We start from the raw sequence: 23,958 nt of genomic DNA on the forward strand, positions 1-23,958 counted from the left end.
ATTAAATTCGTGCTGGGCTGAAAGATGCACTGGTGTCTTTTTTGTCTATGAGAAATAATGTTAAAATAACCCTTCTGCCAGTTAAATTTTTATTAACTACTGTATAATTAGCTCAAATGTTTGAATTTATTAAAGGCAACTGTATAACTTTGCCACTCCATCCAACTCTGCAGATAGCTCTCAGCAGACTGAACAAAAGACCACTTGTTGAAATTTTTCTTGTGTAACCATTACTGTAAGTATTATGCTTTCTAACACTGTACCTATAACTGAGATATACAGGGCAGAGGTGCCTCTTACAATTTCTCTGCAGTATTCTTACAGCTAATGCTCTGTGTCAAATCAGTGACTGTTCCAAATTGCCTTGTGTATTGTAGGTTATGATTTAAAAACTCTGTAATATTAAGGGTCACAAACATTATTTGATTGACTTATTTATTGTCCATTGAGTCATAAAGATCCACAATAAAGCCCAGTAGACTATGTGCCATGGAGTACTATTAATTCACTCTGCACTTAAATTTTATACTACGTATCTCTTTCCAATATGGATGTGTAACTGAATTTAACAATCTGGAAGTCGATCCATAATGCTCTTTCCAAAATTTAATCAAATTATCAGGTCTGTATGCTAGCACAACTTTACCCCACAGCACCACACCTCACAACACAGTATACAAATGCGGGCAGCTATAACACTGGTTTTCTGTGGCTCATTGTTCATGGTCAGCGATATACCCTCTTTTCTGCCAACAATAATAAAATACAAAATAAATAATATGTAAAAGTAGTAAGTGTAAGGGTAAACAGCCCTTACACTCTAATCTCCTCCAGTTCTTTCATATTTTCTGTCGTGATTTTTCCAGTAGCTTTATAGTTTGAGAAAACAAGACAGAAAAACTACAGTCAACATGGACCAATGAAAACAGAAATAAAATCAAAGACTACCATATACAATATGACAGCTTCGTAAACAATTGAAGTATATGCCAGAAAGGTGTGTGTCAATGTTGAGAAAGAACAAAATCATAAAACTGCTGTATTAAATAAAACCTTCAGAACTAACTTACATTTATGTACAAGTAAGAATGGTTGAGAACATAATTTTGATAGCCACATGGTTTTTGTAGATTTCAAAAAAGTTTATGACAGATCACATAGGTGCACAATCATCAATGTCTTGAGAGAGTTTCATTTTCCACAGAAGTTAATAAAGGTAGTACACAGGTGTTTAGAGGGAACCTGTTGCTGAGTAATGATCAAATGTCAGTGCAGTTTTAAGTCAGAACTCTTCTTTGACGAGGAGATGCATTATGTCCAATACTTTTTAATTTAATTTTAGAAAAGGTAGGCAGAGAACACAAAAAAATACCCTAAGCTGGCATAAAACTGGGTAATATCACAATAAATCGGCTTGCCTATGCAGCCAATGTCATGATAATAAGTTGTATCAAAGAGTACATGCAGCTCAAGACAAGATCTTACAGAATCATTGCAAGGAAAGCAGATTTCAAATTAACAAGGAGAAAACGAGAGTACATGGTCATGAGCAAGGTGCCCAGTTATCAAACTCCATTAATAGGTGACGAATTCACTTTTGAAAGAATAGACATATTTAAATATTTGGGAAGCATTTTATTGAGCAAAATAGATGGAAATTGAGATGCAGGAATGTACTGCAGTGCCAAAGAGAACATATTTTGGCTTACAGAACATGCTATGCACTAGAGCAATTTTGAGAAGTTTTAAACTAGATTATACCAGTGTAATTCTCCCTAGAATCATTACTACTTGGTCTGGTAGCTCCTCAATGGGCATCATGAGGCTGAGGGCACCCTGTGCCAGTCCTACCACAAAAGAAAAAAACCTAGCAGTAGTGGGAATGGAACCCTGGTCCTCTGCATGGCATACCTCACTCGCCAGTGAGCTACAGAGGCTAAGGAAAACAGATAGACAAAAACTGTTAGTTAAAAATATTAAGGTAAATGTCTAGCACCGGGAGGAACTCAAAGTCTAAAGAATGGAGGGTATTAAAAAAACCAGGAACTGCCACAAGCTGATATTGGCCAAAAGCTGAAGAAAAGAAGACTGATGTGAGCAAGACACCTAACTAGGGTGGAAGATTGAAAGACTACCATGAGTAGCATTTTCAGGGGGACAGAAGGGGTCGAAGAAGGCCATGGGCAAGATGGAAGGATGATATCAACAGGGATACAGAGACAGTAGGCCTAAGAAAAGGAAAATCTATCATGACAGCCGCAAATAGAAACGATTGGTGGAGGAATGTAGAGAACAAATGTGGTCTCCCAGCCAAAGTGACAGTTAAAGAAGATATAAGTAAAGCATGGTTTCATATGAGGTGATGGAAAGAATGTTCAAAAGCAAAGAGGACAGGTGACCAATCACCTCTTCTGGAATTAGCAATGATACCTTCTCGTGGCTGAGTTTGACATTAGCAGACATCATAAAACCTCATATCACTTCATTTACAATTTACTGTATTAATGATCATCTGCCATGACTGTCACCAGTATGACATTTGGGCCCAGTTGAAATTTGTTTCAGTATTGCCTCAATTTAATGAAGTCTCTTTTTACGTGACACTCTTCAAAAGAAGCACTTGAAAGACAACCTCTGCCAAACTGTTCCTTAAGCATTCACTGCTACTGATGTGCTTGCTACAGGCTGTGCCGAGCACTGTGTCATTAACATCTAAGCCAACTATCTGCACTGGTGCCCTTCCACAGGGGACAGCTTCCTGCAGGCTGCATTACACACGTAGACCTCCTGGTACAGTGCCAAACATTTTTAATGTAGATTGTGAGCTAAACACTGTACACAAGTCACAACATGGTCACGGATTAAAACAGTGATCCAGGAAGTGTAGAATGAATTTCTTTTATTTCTACCAATGATCACAAAACTTCTGGTCCTTAGACTTCCGGTTGGAGTCAGCAATGACCGTCTTCGGATCTGTTTTATAACATGTCCTAATATAATAAAGCCATAGTGGGATTGTCATAAAATCAGCACAATATCATTACGCATATTTAAAATATTATGTAAACTAGGCCACAGTTCTGGCAGAGCCATACTGTCTCTATCACTATGACTCTGACACTCTGACTCTGCCAGAATGGTGTTAGCCGAACCACAGCAGTGTAGGATTAAGGGAGTGGTGGGATATCACTATTTGAGGGTAGTGGGGATGATATTTGCCATTTCAGGAAACAGTGACAGGTAGTCAAAACACTGTTGGAAAATGTGATTCAGTTTCTCCAGCCCATGGTGGTACTGTGTCACGAGAGAAGTGTTTCTTTGTGGCTGGACAGTGGGTATGTAGGTGGAGATAGGTAACTGGGAAGACCGGGCATGAGAGATCTGTTTCTGGACAATATTTGGAGTGTAATATCAGTCTGCGAAGGCGTCCGTGAGACCCTTGGCAAATTTGGAGAGGGACTGCTTGTCACTACAAATGCTACAACCACGAGGGCTAGGGACTTCTTGGTGTGAAATGGATGGTAGTTATCGGAATGGAGGTATTGTTGGTGGTTGATAGGTTTTATGTGGACAGAGATACTCATGTAACCATCAGTGAGGTGGGGATCAACACTGAAGGAGATGAAGATGGCTTGTTGGGTTGAGCATTAACAGTTCAAGCAAAATAGGGAGGAGGAGGTGTTGAGGGTTTGGAGGAATGTGGGTAGGGTGTCCCCACCCTCAGTCCATATCATGATTTGTGATCTGACCAGATTCATGATCTGGATCAAGGGTGAGGATGTCCTGTCCATATTCCTCCAGAATGTAACACCTTTTCTCCCCTTCACTTCACCTGTTCCTTCTCACCCCAAGTCACCTTCCTCGATGTTGACCTCCACCTCGAAGATGGTTACATCAGCACCTCCCTCCACATCAAGCCTACCAACTGCCAACAATACCTCCACTTTGACAGCTGTCACCCATTCCACACCAAGAAGTCCCCTCCATACAGACCACCCATAGATGTCACACCTGCAGTGACAAGCACTTCCTCTCCAAGTATGCCACTGATCTCACGAAAGTCTTCACAGACCAAAATTACCATCCCAATCTTGTCCAGAAACAGATCTCCCATGCCTTTTCTGTCCAGAACACTACCACCTCCCACAGTCCACTGATTGGCCACAAATGAGCACTCCTCTCACGACTCAGAACCACCTAGGTCTGGAGCAACTGAATCACTCTCCTCCAGGATTTCGACAACTTGTCGTCATATCCTGAAATGAGGAATAAACTACCAACTATCCTTGTCACCCCTCCCACAGTGTCATTCCCCCAACACCCCAACTCTGAACCTAAGCAATATCCTTGGCCGTCACTTCTCCACCCCTCTCCCGAACCCCTTGCCTCACGGCTCTTACCTCTGCAATAGACCTACTTGCAAGACCTGTCCCTCACATCCTCTCTCTACAACCTACTCCAGTCCTGTCACAGGGATATGTTACCCCTTCAAAGGCAGGGCCACATGCAAAACCAACCATCAAGTAAGCTGCAACCACTGTGCCACTTGCTACATGGGCATGACAACAAGCAAGCTGTCTGTTCTCATGAATGGTCACTGCCAAACTGGCCCGGAGACAGCAGGTCCACCCAGTTGCTGAACAGGCAGCCCAACATGATGCTCTTTACTTTAATGATTGCTTCACATCTTCTGGATCCTTCCTATCAACAACAGCTCTTCTGAGTAACACAGAAACTATGGCCAAGGACAGCAGGACCACCCAGTTGCTGAACATGCCAACCAACATGATGTTCTTTACTTTGATGATTGCTTCACAGCCTGTGCCATCTGGATTCTTTCTACCAACACTAGCTTTTCTGAATTGCACAGGTGAGATTTCTTACTACAACATATCCTTCTTTCCCATAACCCCTTTGGTCTAAACCTTCACTAGTTGCTGTCTCAAACTTCTTTATCCCCTTCCCTGCTCCCAGTCCAGTACTACATACGTCTTCTACCCCAACAATGCACCTAGAAGTCCTTTCTCCATCTCTATTCTCTCCTCTCCTTTCGCCCATCCCCCCTGCTCCCTATCACAGCCTTCCAACACTGCACCTAACAGCCTTATCCTGTCCCCTCAAAGTCCCTGCACACCCTACCAGGTAACACTAGCATCATTCTCCACCTGTACCCTGCTGTCCCTCCCCATCCCCACTACATGCTGCCTCCTTATCCCACCACCCAACCCAGTAGATTGCTGGTCCATCAGAAGCAGATGCACTTGCAGTTGGGCTCTAATGCCCTGCAACAGTGGCTCTGTGAGCGTGAGTTGTACTTTTGTGAATGTTTGTGTATGCTTTCTACTGCAGAAATAGTACATTGTTCAAAAGCTTTAATATTTGAGCAATCTTATTTGTGTGCCTATCTGGAATTCAGGGACTCCTTTGTATGGTGAGTAACAAGCTAGCCTTTCCATATTATTCAATATTTTGTGTGTGTGTGTGTGTGTGTGTGTGTGTGTGTGTGTGTGTGTGTGTGTGTGCTTTTTTAAAAATAATTTATTCAAAAGTGTCAATTAATTTCAACTATCCGGTTCAGTTCCTGAGGTTAGTAATACTTCTTGTGAGAAGTCTCAAAATGAGGTACAACACCTAATGGTATACCACAAGTTTTGCATTGGTGTCTGGTTTCCTGACACACTTTTTCTTTCATGTGAAACGTGCACCTGTTCATTAACATGCTTTTCTTTGAATCTTCACTCACAATAACATCTAGAAAATGCCTCCTTGTAAAGTGTAAAAGATTCTTGGTGTGCTTTTCTCGGCCAGCTTTTCTTTGGTCTGTTGCATATTTTTTCTAAATTTTTCTGATAAGAGATACATGAAACACTGTGATTGCCATTTTTTGCCCTGTAACTGACGTGCAGAGTACTAGCATTTTAAATGCACTAATCCAGAATGTGTGTGTGGGTGAGACATTTGTTATACCAAAGTCTTGCGCACTGGTCCTACTGAGCTCAGTGGTGTGTCACAATGGGTAGCTCCTCCCATATTCGAGTTGTAATCTACAGTACATTGGGGTTTCTTGATTTTTTTCACCGGTATTTCTGTCAGTCTTTTCTGTTCCAATCATTTCTGTTGTGGTACAGTTGACCAACATCCATACGTCTTATTTTATTACACTACTTGATAGCAAGCATCGTGTCAGTTGACTTTAACTCAGTTTCTCCTCATGTCAATTTCCTTTTCAGATTTGATATGTTGTGCCTATTCTTATGAACAGCACCAAATGTGGTTGTTCTCAGGCTGTGAATGCAGAGAAACAGGTCTAGTTTGGAATATCAGTTGTTGACATGCAGGGTATGTCCTTGATCCATATAAGGTCTCGTAAGTGTTGTCCCTAAATTGTGGAACTCAGTTCTGTTATTGCTCATGTATATACCGTGAAATCCAACACATATCCAGTCCAACAGTCACACATCGCAGATGTGCTGTTTCACTTGGATAGAATAAATTATTTAAAAGATAATTGACGTTTGAACAACAAGAGACTTTTGTCACTGCAAAGCTTGCAATGTGGAGTAAAGGTACTGTGAAACTATGAACTTCATCAACATTATTCCTAATTTCAAAGAGTCACTTCCAGTACTCGCAGAGTTGTCACGAAAGTGTAATACTCACAAAAGTAAAATAAAACATTTTCAGACCAACATATTTCCACTGAAAACTTGAGTGTTTGAGCCATTTCAAGACAAATAACAACAAAACAGTAAAGTTTCTCAAATTCAGTCTTTCCGTATTGACAGTAGAGAATGCACAGATAGTGGAGTATTTGCCGTGGTGTGTACATGATATGGATTTGTTTTGTCTGCTGTAACTTGCAACAGGTCCCCTGACAGAGATACCATAAAAATGACAGAATTCTTGAATCATTAACCAATTGACATTTGTGTGCTGAAGCTGAGTCATCAAACACATGCTTTAACAGCTAGAAATCAGTTTGTTTCCACTCCGAAGTGTCACTAATATGTGCTCTTTTTCAAAGAGTTTTGCTGTCACTTCAGAGTCTAAACAACTACCAACTGCACCCCTTGTAGGAACATCAAACTGGTGTGCTGTCCGAGCTGATGTACGGGGCTGGGAATTACTACTTCCAGTTACATGAGAGAATTTGCACTAATGTTAATTTCTAGGAAGCATCTTCAGGTTCTCTTTTACCTGTGCTGCTACAAAGATGTGACATTTCTCTTATAAAGGAGAAGGACTCGAAGTTAAATGAGGAAAACATGCAAAACGTGATTGAAATCTACAACAAGGGGGCACAGCAGGAAACGTAGATACATACTTAAAATATTCAGCTGGAACTCTGAAAAGGTACTGGAAAAATAGAACTAAAATACAGCTTTGTGTGTTACACACCTAGAGCACATGGGTACCTATCACTCAGCTAACTTAAAACATGTTCACAGTAGTGAGAGGGCTAATGGAACAAGGCATGTAAATATTCATTAGCGCTGTCCGAAAGTACCAGCTGTGCTCTGTGACACATCCAGAGCATCTGAGGGAGGTTGTGGTGCTGCGTATATATGTACTTATTCATAGTACCCAAAGGGTTAAGTGTGAAACTCCGTCAGCTTCCATCATATTTGTGTACATAGTATGACACAACACCAAAAAACTCTGCATACACAACTGTGACATCACCCCCTGGCATCGGGCTCCTGTCTTCGGTGGTTTTTCAGCTATGCAGAATTGCTTAAGCTGGTGACAAAATATTTTCTTAATTTCCATACGAAATTTGTCTCAAGTCTTTATCTCTCTTAGAAACACTTTTCTTGCTATTGGCAGTCTGCATTTTATATCTTATCTTCTTCTGCCACTGCCAGTTATTTTTTGTCACAAATAGCAAAACTAATATTAGTTTTAGTGTCTCATTTCCAAATCTAGCTCTCTCAGCATCACCTGATTTAATTTTACTGGTGTTCATCTTAACCTTTTTTCAAGAGACTATCATTCCGTGTAACTGATCGTACGAACACTTTGCCCTCAGTGATCGCAAACCTAAAAGTTTTATTCCATTGCCTTGGAGTTATTTCTGTTTGGTTGCCCTTACTGCTTGTTCAAAATGCAGACTGAATAACAATTGGGAATAGGCTACAGCCCTGTCTCGTTCCCTTTTCAACGGCTGTCTCCCTTTTATGTCCCTAGAGCCTTACAATTGCAGACTGGTTTCTGTACAAGCTATAGATAACATTTTGCTGCTGTATTTTATCCTTTTTACATTCAGTTATCCAAAGTATGTATCCACTCAGCATTGTCAAAAACTTTTCTATAAATCTTCAGCTGCTATAAATATAGGTATGAAGTTTTTCCAATATATCTTATAAGTCGCAGGGTCAGTATTGCCCCATTTGTTCTTACATTTTTCCAGGACCCAAACATCTTCCCTGTTTCTACAAGTCTCCTCCTCCTTCTGTAGACTAAAGAAATTATGTACACCAGTAATCATTCTACCAGTTATCTTAGTAAATCTTAAGTGAAATAGAAAATTATAAGTTTGAACTTGAAGTGCCCGAAACATGTAACTTGGAACAGAGTATTTGTTATTAACCTGACATGCCTTGCTGAGCCTCAGCCTCATCATAATCATCTTCACCTTTCCTGGGAATAAGTGCACCTATGGCATGCAAATGATGCCAAAGGCATGAGACTGTCCCTTTTGATATAGAAAAACCATTCTAACAACTCCAAGCATGCAGATAAGAGAAAGTTGCCTTTTGTGTACTAGCGGCTCACTTGTAATGGATATTAATGCCACAAACTCATGAACATCATACAGAAATTACCATTTTGATAATGCTAGTTCATAGTCATCAGGACCTCGCAATCTACCCCGCTCCAAAAAACAGGCAGGTAAATGTGAGCAGTGGACAGGAGTTTTTGTCGTTAATATTCATCAAACGTGTAACTGCATGTAGCTCACGGGTAGTAGCATTGTGATATGATGAAATACCAGTTGATGTAATATGAAGTGTATGCAGACATACACTGTGGTGACAAAAGTCGGGGGATACCTTCTAATATATTGTGGGAACTGTAAAAGTTAATATAAATTTTAGTTTTGCATATAACAGTTTCTCCACTTTTACACAAACTTTTATTTGCACGTGTTGTAGGTGCACTTTCCTTCATGAGTATGCAATATTCTTCCATAAAATTTGTAGGGCATACAAAGCGTACTTTATGAGATTTGAAACTTTTTCATTTATGTAATTAATGGAAAACTGAGTGGACACTTCACTTCAAACATCACATATAGAAATATTTCAAATTCTTTAGATACTTAGCTCAGTTTGTATCACATGTGCTGCCTGCAGGGACTTTATTCAGGACACCCTCCAAAACGAACTAGAAGATGTGCTTCTGCAAATAAGAAGATGGAGCTCTGTCACATTTCAATCTCAGTGTTTGAGATGCCCTGGCTGGTATCTAACATGACAGATGGATAGGTAGAGGAGGACCAGTTCCATTACCTGCGCACCCCACCAACCTTGGTTTTTTGGAGTATTGTCTCTTTATAGGACATTATATTGGGTTTTTGTTTGTTTTTTCTATTGAGATGTAAGTGGTGGCTGGATCTGGTTCCATGTTCATATAGAGACCCGTTCGTTGGGTACTGATCAATGTCTTTTTTTTTAACGTGGATCACTGTTTGCAAAATGTACTCACATGGAACAGTCAAAATACCTGTAGATTTAAGCAACTCAGTACTGTGAGTTCTCATGCTATTTTTTGTCATCATTTGTCCAGGCCTTTTTTGTAGCTTAAGGATTGTTTGGCTGTTCTGCTCATTTGTTCCCCAGAACATTATTCCATAACTCGTCACAGAATAAACATATGCAAAAGATGTTGGTCTGTTGCATGAGTAACTACACACTGAATTTATTGTTCTCAGTCTAAAGCATACTGAAGCATATTCATTTCCCAAGGACAGTAACATGCTCAGTCCATTTTAGTTGTGCGGCAACATGCTTCCCTAGAAATTATGTTTGTGATATATATTCAATGAGCTCATCATTCCCTTTGAAAGAGTTATTTTTGGGTTTTTTGCTTATGTGGAAACCGATTTTTTTACATTTAAGGTTTATTTATTGTTGTCTACCCATCTACATAGAAGCATGAGTGTTTCTTGAGCTTTGTCCTGTAGTACACTTGGTGATGTTTCACTGATTAGAATGTTATTGACATCAGCAAACAGTACTGTTTCACTGTGTTTGACACTCAGGGGAAAATAATTGATATAGGTCAAGAAGAGTACTGAGTCAAGCACATTTCTGTGGGGCCTCCAGTATTAATAATTGATATTTGTTTGACAAATCTCTACACATTGCACTCTTTTTTTTTTAAGGTATGAACAAAATCATTTATTTGCTACCTCTTTTATACCTAGAGCTTCCAGTTTATGTAACAGAATTGTGTGTTCTACTGTATTAAAGGCTTTGCTGAAGTCAAGGAAGATGCCTGTAATACAATATCTTTTATCTAGTACTTCCAGAAAAGCATTTGTAAAATGAGCTGTAGCTAATTGTCTTCTTCAGACCGAAGATTTTATTGTTTCCATTATTTTTGAAAATGATGACAGTAAAGAGTTGGGCCTATAATTTTCTATGTTTTCGGGGTCTCTTATACAAGGACAGAACCTTTGCATCATTAGTGCCTCTGGGAAGCAACCTGTAGTGAATGATTCATTTATGATTGCACTAAAGAGTCTTTGGTACTGTCTATACAGTCCTTCAGCAAGCATACAGGCACTTCATCTATACCTGCTGAGGTTTTATTTCTTTAGGTTCTGAACAACATTGCTTATTTCTCCTGAAGTGGTGGCTCGCAGCTTTACTGTGTTTGGATAGTTTAGTGTTTGTAGAGACTGTATTTTATCAAATTTGTGTTGTAGCTTGGTAGCTATGTTGAAGTAATATTGATTTACAAATTTGCAGTTTGTATTGGATCATGTATTGAGGTACCATTGTGCTGTAATTGTATGTTTACTTATTTTGTCTTTTTCTAGTTTTCTCCTGTTTGGTGACATTCCAGGCTGCTTTTATTTTTTTATGCCCTATCTATAATTTTATCATTTTGAGGCCTTTTTGCTGTTAGTACAACTTTTCTATATATGTTTTTGTATGTTTGGTAGTGTTTTTGAAATGCAGGGACATTTTGTTTGTTTTTTATGTTGCAGAAATGTTTTGAGTGTTACAGTGGATTTTCTTATCCCATTGACCACCCAGTTACTTTTGTTTTGTGTTTTAGTGACTTGCAGTACTTTTGGGAACACTTGTTTGAACGTGAATTTAAATGTTAATAGAAACTTCGAAAACTTTCTATCTGTACTAGTCTCCACATATACATCTTCCCAGGTTTCATTGTTCATTTGCATGGTAAATTCAAGCCTTTTTTGCTTAGAGAAGACCCTTCTATACATGGGTATTGTAGTTATTTTTTACAGAAATTACATTTTAAGAAATGACTGGAATGATCTGATAGGCCCAGGTTACATGCAACAACATCACAATTTTCTTTCTCTAAGTCAATTAGTATATGGTCAATGACTGATTCTGAATGCTGAGTTACCCTTGTGACTGTGTTAATCAACAGTGATATTCTATAGCTGTACATAATGTTCAAAGAGTATATCTGGGTTCAATGTCTTTATGTTTAAGGCTTGCTAGATTATGTGAGCTTAGAGCTGCATGTGTAATTGCAGATCCCCTACACCAATGTTCTGTTATGCAAACAAGTTAGCAATCAATAGTCTGCACTTCAACTTTTAACTGTTGCACTTTATTTCTTATGACTGGATATTTTGGTGGAGATCTCAGAAACACTGAGCATTTCTTACCTTGGAGCCTTCTTGCTTTTCCTGTCTTCCTCCAAAAAATAATTGGAATGATGAGGAGCTACTGTTTCCTTGTCATTCACTTCACTATCCACTGTTTTTTTCTGCTGACTCCTCACAGCCTTTTTTTTTTTTTTTTTAAATATATAAAAGGTTTCAGGTTTGCCAGATATTCTTTATCCAAGCTGTTCAGGTGTACTCCATGTTGTGTGTGGAAGTTACATCCTATATTACTCACATCAACACAAATTTTTAAAATGCCTGCAGATTTTAGCAAACTGATTATCGTCGCTCCATGTCTTCTTATTAACACACAATTGCCTCACCCATGAACCATGGACCTTGCCGTTGGTGGGGAGGCTTGCGTGCCTCAGCGACACAGATGGCCATTACGTAGGTACAACCACAACGGAGGGGTATCTGTTGAGAGGCCAGACAAACATGTGGTTCCTGAAGAGGGGCAGCAGCCTTTTCAGTAGTTGCAGGGGCAACAGTCTGGATGATTGACTGATCTGGCCTTGTAACATTAACCAAAATGGCCTTGCTGTGCTGGTACTGCGAATGGCTGAAAGCAAGGGGAAACTACAGCCATAATTTTTCCCTAGGACATGCAGCTTTACTGTATGATTAAATGATGATGGCGTCCTCTTGGGTAAAATATTCCGGAGGTAAAATAGTCCCCCATTCGGATCTCCAGGTGGGGACTACACAAGAGGACGTCGTTATCAGGAGAAAGAAAACTGGCATTCTACAGATCGGAGCGTGGAATGTCAGATCCCTTAATCAGGCAGGTAGGTTAGAAAATTTAAAAAGGGAAATGGATAGGTTAAAGTTAGATATAGTGGGAATTAGTGAAGTTCGGTGGCAGGAGGAACAAGACTTTTGGTCAGGTGATTACAGGGTTATAAATACAAAATCAAATAGGGGTAATGCAGGAGTAGGTTTAATAATGAATAAAAAAATAGGAGTGCGGGTTAGCTACTACAAACAGCATAGTGAACGCATTATTGTGGCCAAGATAGACACACAGCCCATGCCTACTACAGTAGTACAAGTTTATATGCCAACTAGCTCTGCAGATGATGAAGAAATTGATGAAATGTATGACAAGCTAAAAGAAATTATTCAGGTAGTGAAGGGAGACGAAAATTTAATAGTCATGGGTGACTGGAATTCGTCAGTAGGAAAAGGGAGAGAAGGAAACATAGTAGGTGAATATGGATTGGGGGGAAGAAATGAAAGAGGAAGCCGCCTTGTAGAATTTTGCACAGAGCATAACTTAATCATAGCTAACACTTGGTTCAAGAATCATAAAAGAAGGTTGTATACCTGGAAGAATCCTGGAGATACTAAGAGGTATCAGATAGATTATATAATGGTAAGACAGAGATTTAGGAACCAGGTTTAAACTGTAAGACATTTCCAGGGGCAGATGTGGATTCTGACCACAATCTATTGGTTATGAACTGCAGATTGAAACTGAAGAAACTGCAAAAAGGTGGGAATTTAAGGAGATGGGACCTGGATAAACTGAAAGAACCAGAGGTTGTAGAGAGTTTCAGGGAGAGCATAAGGGAACAATTGACAGGAATGGGGGAAAGAAATACAGTAGAAGAAGAATGGGTAGCTCTGAGGGATGAAGTAGTGAAGGCAGCAGAGGATCAAGTAGGTAAAAAGACGAGGGCTAATAGAAATCCTTGGGTAACAGAAGAAATATTGAATTTAATTGATGAACGGAGAAAATATAAAAATGCAGTAAATGAAGCAGGCAAAAAGGAATACAAACGTCTCAAAAATGAAATCGACAGGAAGTGCAAAATTGCTAAGCAGGGATGGCTAGAGGACAAATGTAAGGATGTAGAGGCTTGTCTCACTAGGGGTAAGATAGATACTGCCTACAGGAAAATTAAAGAGACCTTTGGAGAAAAGAGAACCATTTCTATGAATATCAAGATCTCAGATGGAAACCCAGTTCTAAGCAAAGAAGGGAAAGCAGAAAGGTGGAGGGAGTATATAGAGGGCCTATACAACGGCGATGTATTTGAGGGCAATATTATGGAAATAGAAGAGGATGTAGATGAAGATGAAATGGGAGATAAGATACTGCGTGAAGAGTTTGACAGAGCACTGAAAGACCTGAGTCGAAACAAGGCCCCGGGAGTAGACAACATTCCATTAGAACTACTGATGGCCTTGGGAGAGCCAGTCATGACAAAACTCTACCATCTGGTGAGCAAGATGTATGAGACAGGCGAAATACCCACAGACTTCAAGAAGAATATAATAATTCCAATACCAAAGAAAGCAGGTGTTGACAGATGTGAAAATTACCGAACTATCAGTTTAATAAGTCACAGCTGCAAAATACTAACGCGAATTCTTTACAGACCAATGGAAAAACTGGTAGAAGCGGACCTCGGGGAAGATCAGTTTGGATTCCGTAGAAATGTTGGAACACGTGAGGCAATACTAACCTTACGACTTATCTTAGAAGAAAGATTAAGAAAAGGCAAACCTACGTTTCTAGCATTTGTAGACATAGAGAAAGCTTTTGACAATGTTAACTGGAATACTCTCTTTCAAATTCTGAAGGTGGCAGGGGTAAAATACAGGGAGCGAAAGGCTATTTACAATTTGTACAGAAACCAGATGGCAGTTATAAGAGTCGAGGGGCATGAAAGGGAAGCAGTGGTTGGGAAAGTAGTGAGACAGGGTTGTAGCCTCTCCCCGATGTTATTCAATCTGTATATTGAGCAAGGAGTAAAGGAAACAAAAGAAAAATTTGGAGTAGGTATTAAAATTCATGGAGAAGAAGTAAAAACTTTGAGGTTCGCCGATGACATTGTAATTGTGTGAGAGACAGCAAAGGCCTTGGAAGAGCAGTTGAATGGAATGGACAGTGTCTTGAAAGGAGGATATAAGGTGAACATCAACAAAAGCAAAACGAGGATAATGGAATGTAGTCAAATTAAATCAGGTGATGCTGAGGGGATTAGATTAGGAAATGAGACACTTAAAGTAGTAAAGGAGTTTTGCTATTTAGGGAGCAAAATAACTGATGATGGTCGAAGTAGAGAGGATATAAAATGTAGACTGGCAATGGCAAGGAAATCGTTTCTGAAGAAGAGAAATTTGTTAACATCGAGTATAGATTTAAGTGTCAGGAAGTTGTTTCTGAAAGTATTTGTATGGAGTGTAGCCATGTATGGAAGTGAAACATGGACGATAAATAGTTTGGACAAGAAGAGAATAGAAGCTTTCGAAATGTGGTGCTACAGAAGAATGCTGAAGATAAGGTGGGTAGATCACGTAACTAATGAGGAGGTATTGAATAGGATTGGGGAGAAGAGAAGTTTGTGGCACAACTTGACTAGAAGAAGGGATCGGTTGGTAGGACATGTTTTGAGGCATCAAGGGATCACAAATTTAGCATTGGAGGGCAGCGTGGAGGGTAAAAATCGTAGAGGGAGACCAAGAGATCAATACACTAAGCAGATACAGAAGGGTGTAGGTTGCAGTAGGTACTGGGAGATGAAGAAGCTTGCACAGGATAGAGTAGCATGGAGAGCTGCATCAAACCAGTCTCAGGACTGAAGACCACAACAAACAAACAACACCTCATAAGATCATGGCGATGCAAAATATTCACAATTATGACATTTGTATACTTGAGATTTTTCAGAATCTGTTGAAGATTGTATGTAGCACTCATCATTTCGTTTTTGCATACGTCATTAGAACCTCCTAAAAGTACGACAAAATCTTAATTGTGCAGATGTTTTACCTCTATAGATGCAATCATCATTTTAATTTCACCAAGTGCGGCTCCTGGTTTCACTATACCACACGAATATATATTACTTTCTTCGTTTAGCTTATTTGCAAGACCATGACCATGGCTGTCTGACAGCACAAACAGTTTGGTATTGGATTTTACAGTCAGGAAATCGTGTTGCGTCATTTCACTAAACTCTTCAGCACATCTTTAAGTCAGCACATTTGCGCTGTCCACTTTTACACTAGTTTCTTATTTGTCAGCATCGATAAATTGACTTCTTGTGTTTAATTTATATTGTCCATTTCCTCTTCACCTCGTTCATGAAAACTGCCAAGGCCTTCACTTCCAGTCATCAGTAGATAGTACTGGAAAAAGTTTTTTGTGCAGAAAGCTTATGTTACCTTCACAGTTTTTTTTATTTTTTTTTATTTAACACTTGTTTCTTGCTGCTATTGTAAATCATATTCGTCTACTTTTCCATAACGGTTGCACTATCATGCAAAAGTTTCAGCTTGTCCAGTTCAATTTTTTTGAGCTGTGATTTCGAAATATTTGTTTTTAAAGTACTGTAAACTAGTTATGCGCTCATTTATTTTGCTAATTTCATCCTTACAGTTTTAACACGGATAAAAACTGTACTCATCTAATCGCCTTGCACCTTTACTCATACATGCAAAAACCAGGATCAGTAAAACTAAACATCATTCTCTGCCACACATATATAGTACCAATGATGTGAAATAATGAGTATGCATGTACCCTGAAATGTACACACTCAAAATACACTGATGCACTCAACTCGTGCAATTTGTCTAATATTATAAACAAACCAGCTTCAAACATATGTACACTAGCTGTAAAATATGAATACCATATGAGCTATGCTTCTCAGCCAATCAGAACAAAGCACACACAACAGGTTGCAACTTTGCTCCCTTCATTAAGTTATATATTTGTTACATGTGAACTCAAAATCTGCAAAATTTGGCAAGTCCACTGATGATTGAGAGTGTGAGTGACAATTATTTCACTAAATAGTAGAAAAATTGTAGGAAGGAATGAAGGAGCAAACACTACATTTATGTGCTGGTACTGTTGCAATGACAATGCTAACATAGATCAATAAATTAGAATATTACATCTGGTATAACATTGTATTTTAAAGGAAAAATGGGTACTAAATTACATTTTGAATTGAGAGGGAGATTTTATGCGGTAGTCTTTCACAGAACTCCTCTTTGGCTGCACCACATCTCATTGGAGGGTTCTGATACAGCATGGTGATGATGATGCTCGAAGCTCATATTTGATGTCTGTTGAAAATAACATCTCTGGATCCATTATATGTCTGTTTAGGTAATAATGAGCTTCCTGTGCTTTTGCAGCTGTTGTGGGACTGCAGTTCCAGAGTGTGCACATTTTGAAATATGTGTCACTAACTTATTTACGAGGTATATTTGTCTATGCAATATCCTACTCCATGGCACCTGCAGAACAGTTTCATTTTATTGATTGATATGACCAGTTCAAGGCTAATTCAAAGAGTGGTGATGGCCTTACTGTTTATCACCCAGAAACACCAACCACCACCATCAACAGCAACAACTACAACAACAACAATATTTCACATCAAAGCACAGTTTTCAAAATGTTCAAAACTGATATCATCTGCATGTGTTGTTTCACTGACTTTCTGCAGTTCACACATTACAGTGTACTAGGCACAGAAACCGACACATCAACCACACCATCGCATCAACAATTAGCATTCTTCTCGTCCCTGTCCCATCACTTGATTGTTCAGTTTCGACAATCAAAAGCAGGTTTTCTTAAAGCAAAGCTGTATAAAAATGCATTGAAACATTTATGTTCAGATATATTATTTGAAGATATTGGCATTTGATACTAAATATAATAAATAAAACAAAATAATAAAGGGGAAAAGAAATATTGAGGTAGGCTCCCTAGAGCTATATACCTTTACAAGTGATATTTAAAGGTAAGGCTTCCATGTTGATTTCTTTTTGTCATTGTGTAATGTTTCTATATCCATTAGATTTAAATGTCCATCTGTCTTACATTCATACATCATACATGTACACACTTTCAGAATATCACATTTGGAATAATTTCTTGTGCAATTGTTGAACAATTGACTACAAATTGAAATGTTTAGAATTTCAATGGAGGTGAGTGTCTAATACTATGCCTCTGCTTCCAGATTTCCAGAACTCCAGAAAGGAGATCAATTCCAAGGTAGTGGAAAAGGAAGCAGATACTTCTCAGAAGAAAGTAGTCATAATCGTAGCCACAGCACCAGATTTTCTCTGGTAAGCAATTGCATATGCCTTCTTCTATATAGTAAAAATCATTAAGAGATCTTATTCGCTGCATGTCCCTCTCTCCCATTTTGCTCTCACAGTAGCCTGCTACAAATGTCTCTCTTATGCCTACTTGATCATTTCAGAGTACAACTTGCACCCTACATCCTCGGTTATTTGTGGAATGATTCTAGTCTTGCATCTATTATCCTGTCCCGTCTTCTTATTGGTGTTTTCCATATGTTCCTTTATTCATCGCTTCTACTGAGAACGTGCTCATTCCTAAACAGTCCACCTAATTTTCAACATCTTTCTGTATCTCCACCTCTCAAAAGCTTTGATTCTCTTCTTTACAGGTTTTCCCACAATCAGTGATTCACTACCACACAGCACTTTGCTCCAAATAGGCATTCTCAGGAATATCTTCTTCACACTAAGATTAATGCTTACTAATAGCAGACTTCTCTTGGTCGGGAATGACCTTCTTGCCTGTGCTAATATTCCTTGCTTTGTTTACCATATGTCACCTTGCTTCCAATGTAGCTTCATGATCCCCAATCTTGATGTTCATTTCTGTTACTCCTCATTACTTCAGTCTTTCTGTATTTACTCTCAGTTTGTATTCTGTACTCATTAGACATGTTCATTCCATTCCATTCAACATGTCTTGTAGTTCTTCACTTTCACTGGGGAAAGTGATATCACCAGCGAATCTTATCATTAATATTCTTTCACCTTGAATTTTACTCCAGCTCTTGAGCAATTCTTTTCTTTCTGAAATTGCTTCTCTGATGTAGAGACTGAATAGGGGTGAAGTTTACATCCTGTCTTACAACCTTTCTATTCCAAGCATTTTGTTCTTGGACTTTCATTCTTGTTGTTCCCTCTTAGTTCTTTTACATATTGTATATTATCGATATTCCCCTATAGCATGCTCCTAATTTTCTAAGAATTTGGAACATCTTGCACCATTTTACATTGCAGAAATCTGCCACCCCCAGTTGACAAATCCTATGAATTTATCTTGATTTTTCTTAAGTCTTGCTTCCATTATCAACAGCAATGTCAGAACTGCCTCTCTGTTGCCCTTAAGCCAACCTGTTCATCTACTTTTCCGTTCTTCTGTATATTATTCTTATCAGCAACTTGGGTGAATTAGGTGTTAGACTAATATTACGATGGTTCTTACATTTTCCTGGCTTTGCTATCTTTGGAATTGTGGAGATGATATATTTCTGAAAGTATGATGGTTCGTCTCCTGACTCATAGATTCTGTACACCACCTTCAATAGTCACTTGGTTGCCACTTCCCCCAACGATTTGAGACAAGCAAAGTAGTGTTTATCTCTCTCTTGCCTTATTTGATGGCAAGTCTTCCAAAGCTCTGTTGAACTGTAATACTCGATCACATATGTCATCCATATTGACTTCCGTTTCAGACTGTCACATCATCAGATAAATCCTGCCACTGACAGAGGCCTTTGTTGTACTGGCTGCAATTTTGTCTGTGCCTAACCATGGAATTCTCATTGCATTCTTAATGTTGCTTTTAATTTCACCATAGGTTGTTTTTACTTTTCGGTGTGCTGAATCAGTCTTTTCAACTACTGTTCCTTTTTCGATTCCTTCATTTTTTCTGTAGCCATTCATTCTTGTCATCCATGCATTTCCTATTTATTTCTCTCCTAAGTGACTTATATTTCGGTATTCCAAAAAATCCTTGAACATTTTTGCACTTCTTTTTTTCATTGATCAATTAAATTATTTCTTCTGTTACTCACTGTTTTTTCAGAGTTGCCTTCCTTGTGTCCATGTTTGTTTGTCCCACTTCTGTGATTGCCCCCTTTATGGATGTCCATTTCTCTTCAGCAGAACTACCTATTGTGGTATTCATTGCCACAGTATCTCTAACCTCAGATAACTTAGAATGCATCTTATCATTCTTCAGTACTTCAGTATCCCACTTCTTTACATATAATTTCTTCTGGAAGAATCTCTTAAACTTCAGCTTTCTCTTCATCAGTGCTGAATTGTGATCTGAATCTATATCTGCCCCTTAATACACCTTACAATCCACTATCTGGAATCTCAGCCTAGTCATGACATAATCCATTTGGAATCTTCCCATGTCTCCAGGTCTTTTCCAAGTATACCTCTTGTTATTTTTGAGCAGTGTATTTGCAGTTACTAGTTGAAATTAAATGCAGAAGTCAGTTAAGCTCTCCTCTCTCATTTTTGCTACCAAGCCCACACTCTCCCATAACCCATTCTTCTGTTTCTTCCCCTACTACCATGCTGCAGTCTAAGATTGTTAGATTTTTGTTTCCTTTTACATATAGAATTACTTGTTCAGTATCCTCATATACTTCCTCTGTCTTTTTCATCTGCTTTTAACATTGCCATGTATACCTGAACTTTTGTTCTTGGTGTTGGTTTTCTTTCTCTTCTGATAAGAACTACTGTACTCTCTGAATTGTCATTCCCATTATACCATTTTCTTCTGCTGTTGATATTACCCCATATTTGTCTGTACAGAAATTTTTACCTTCTTTCCATTTCGCTTCACTGACTCCCACTGTATGTATACTGAGTCTTTGCATTTCCATTTTTAGATTTTCTAGATTACCTACCACATTGAAACTTCCGGCATTCCATGCTCTGGCACGTGGTATGTTATCCTTTCATTGATTATACAATCTTTTTTCATAGTTACGTTCTCCATGGCTGTTTTCTCCCTTTGATGTAAATAGGGGTTAATCCAAAATATTTTGACTGTAGAGAAGTCATTGTGATACTTTTTTATTTACAGATCACATATCCTGTGAATTCACGTTTTGTGTCCTTAATGCAGTGGTTGCCATTGCCTTTGGCATCCTCATGCCATTGAATTGCTGATTCTTCTGCCTTTTAGGGGGACATTCCCACCCTTGGAATGAGAGGTTTCCTGAGTGAGAGGTTTCCTGAAACTCCATCTGCTCCTCTGCCTTCCTGGAGAACACCACTCCTTAAACTTCGGCTGATATTGATGATGATTTTTATTCAAAATTTAAACAGTTGCTTTATTCCAACCCAGGACCTAGGGCATTTTTGTTACTTGTCAAAGGCACTCAGCCCTAAACGATGAGTATTGTCCAAGTTAGATGTTACAAACACGTGAAAACATTTGACAGAGTTGAAAATATTCAGTGATTAAGGTTTAGACAACAGATAACCTTATAAAATAGAAATACTGGATTGTAGAGAAGCCCATAAAAGTTGAAATGACTGCATATTAAGGTGTCAAACTGTACTGTTGAGAAGAGGGTCGGATTTGGGGGGGGTTCATTAATGGGTGCCACAAATGCCATGCTATATCGTAATTTATACAACCGTGGTCTGGTGCACCATGAACACAATAGATTGTCAGTCTAAATGTTTAATTGTATATGTAAAATAAGGGAAAGGCCACCACTCAGCTACAGCGAATCGATTTGTGGAGCACAGAAAAACATTACAGAAAACAACATCCGCTCTAGCTTTTGAACACTAGCTCTTATTGACAATAGTACACACACACACACACACACACACACACACACACACACACACACACACACACACACTCCCAAAACCACAGAGACCCAAACACACAATCACGTGGCCACAGGAGTGAGCATTTTGGAGTCTGTGTTATTTATTGTTTTGTGTGTGTGTGTGTGTGTGTGTGTGTACTATTGCTAGGAAAAGAGCTAGTGCTGGAAAACTTGTGTGAATGCTGTTTTCTGTTATATCTTCTGTGGGTGGCTGCCTTTCCATTATTTTACATATTGCTCCATGCAGCCGTTTACATTAGTGTTTAATTATTCAAGTATTATTGCACTTAGTATGCAAGTTCTTTTCAGGAATTTTTTAGATTTAATTTCCAGATAGTATTTGCAGTTGGATCATGTTAGATAACAGCCTCAGAATATTGTTTATCTGTGTTGTTGTGTCCACCAGATATCCTGTTATTCTTTTATTTCCGCATTCATTGTAACATCGTGGCCTAGAGATAAAAATTTTTGCTCACTAAATGTCTGTTAAATAGTTTCTGTAATTTTTAGTTTATAGCTTTCTAGTCTTTCAGTTAGCCAAATGTTTAATATTTCGAAGTTAGTAATTCTTGTATAAGTCAAATTTGTTCATATAGTCCTACTGATTGAGCAGTCTATAATTGTTGATGGCTTCACATGTTGAAACTGTGTAAGGCATTTCATTTCATGAAACTTTCCTTAAAGCTTTCAACAAGACGGGACAATGATTTTCCAGGTAAACTTTTCAGATAGCGTAGTATTTATTTTCTCTCCTCAAAGTAATCAAACATCACAGTCAACAGGTATACGGTTATATAGTCTTTTTACCAGACAATCTTTCTTTATGAAGTAGGGTAAACTTTTCAGATAGCGTAGTATTTATTTTCTCTCTTCAAAGTAATCAAACATCACAGTCAACAGGTATACAGTTATATAGTCTTTTTAGCAGACAAACTTTCTTTATGAAGTAGGACATACAGATTGAACATTTCCAAAGTTTTTCATACTTCTTGTTTTTACAATTAAAAAAATACTTGGCACAGGATTTCTGAATAAAATGCAAATATCTTATTTTGATCACTGGCTGTAGAATACTGTCATCACTCTGACAGGCGTGGTGATTGTCAGCTCACAACAAAGTATGAGGGCTGTTCAATAAAGAATGATCATAATTTTTTATGGTCATAATTTCTTGCACTAAAATTTGATCATATGATATTCTGTTAGCTTAATGTGCAACAAAAATGCAGTAGTAGTTTCATTGTTGGGACTCCTGGTTCCCACCTGTGAGAGGCAGGCAAGGTCAGACATGTTCAGTATCGTCTATCGCTGCAATGGAGGTAACATGCGACGAACAATATGCAGCTTTGAAATTCTGCTCTTGTCTCAACAAATCTTCAGCTGAGGCCTACAAAATGTTACAGGAGGCCTATGGAGAGTCTGTTCTTCCCTACAGCACAGCTCAAAGGTGGTTTAAAATGTTTAAAGAGAGGAGACAATCAGTTTCAAAGGAAGGTAGACCTGGTGATCCAGTTACTGCTCTAACGGGAAAAAAACACCTACACTGCTGCTATCACTGCGAGAGAGGATCGATGAATTACCTTAAGATCACTTTCTGAAAGTACAAAGTAATATCTCCAGTTACGGTTACATTTTCAGCAAGTACACCAAGTCCTTTCATCCATACATGTATTTTCTCATCATTACTAACTTTTCTACAGGAGCGGGTATACAATGTAAACGGCATGTTACTATAAACATAGATCTACTTTGGGTCATCGGGTCGATACCACACCCACCTGTTGGTGACAGAAGAATTACACATTACACATGTTTGTGCGCGATGGGTTCCAAGACTTGATTCCCAAACAAAAGGACATTCGCATGCAGGTATGCATTCAGTTAAAGTTGATGTTAGAGGAAGATTGGGAGTTTCTTCCAAACGTAATCACTGCTGATGAAACTTGGCTACATCGTTTGGATCCTGAGAGCAAACGGCAAAGCTCAGTGTGGAAATCTCCTTCACCACCAACCCCCAAAAAAGCAAAAGTGGTTGTTTCTGCTGGAAAGTTATGGTCATCTCATTCTTTGATATTCATGGAATGGTGTATCAGCATGTTGTACCTGCACACAACAGTAGCTGGACAATACTACAGGGTTGTCCTGAAGACACTGAAAATCCATATCAGGTGCAAAAGACCACATTTCCCAGAGGCAGGCTGGATGCTGCAGCATGATAATACATGGCCACATATTGCCAATGTTGTTGCTGTATATCTTGCAAAAATCAATGTGAAGTGCATCCCTCACCCTCCCTATAATCCGGATTTATCCCCATGTGACTTTTTGCTATTCCCTAACATGAAGAAATGCCTTTGTGGAAGGCTTTATCAGTCATCAGAAGCAGTGGCGAAGGCTGCAGAAACTTATTTT

The 23,958-nt window shown here is 38.7% G+C and overlaps 1 protein-coding gene across 5 annotated transcripts in view; it reads left to right on the forward strand.

Moving 5' to 3' along the window:
- The window catches only part of LOC126203200 (lebercilin), a 201,566-nt gene that overhangs the window by 133,094 nt on the left and 44,514 nt on the right, over positions 1–23,958 (forward strand). For all 5 annotated transcript variants that reach the window (XR_007540240.1, XM_049937442.1, XM_049937443.1 and 2 more), the window contains one exon: positions 17,875–17,983. Coding sequence is in view for 4 of the 5 variants with exons in the window: in XM_049937442.1 (XP_049793399.1) it covers positions 17,875–17,983 (109 nt within the window). In the remaining variant the exon portion in view is untranslated. The remainder of the gene's footprint in view (positions 1–17,874; positions 17,984–23,958) is intronic.

The sequence above is a fragment of the Schistocerca nitens genome, chromosome 9 (assembly GCF_023898315.1).
Source record: "Schistocerca nitens isolate TAMUIC-IGC-003100 chromosome 9, iqSchNite1.1, whole genome shotgun sequence".
NCBI classification, from domain to species: domain Eukaryota; kingdom Metazoa; phylum Arthropoda; class Insecta; order Orthoptera; family Acrididae; genus Schistocerca; species Schistocerca nitens.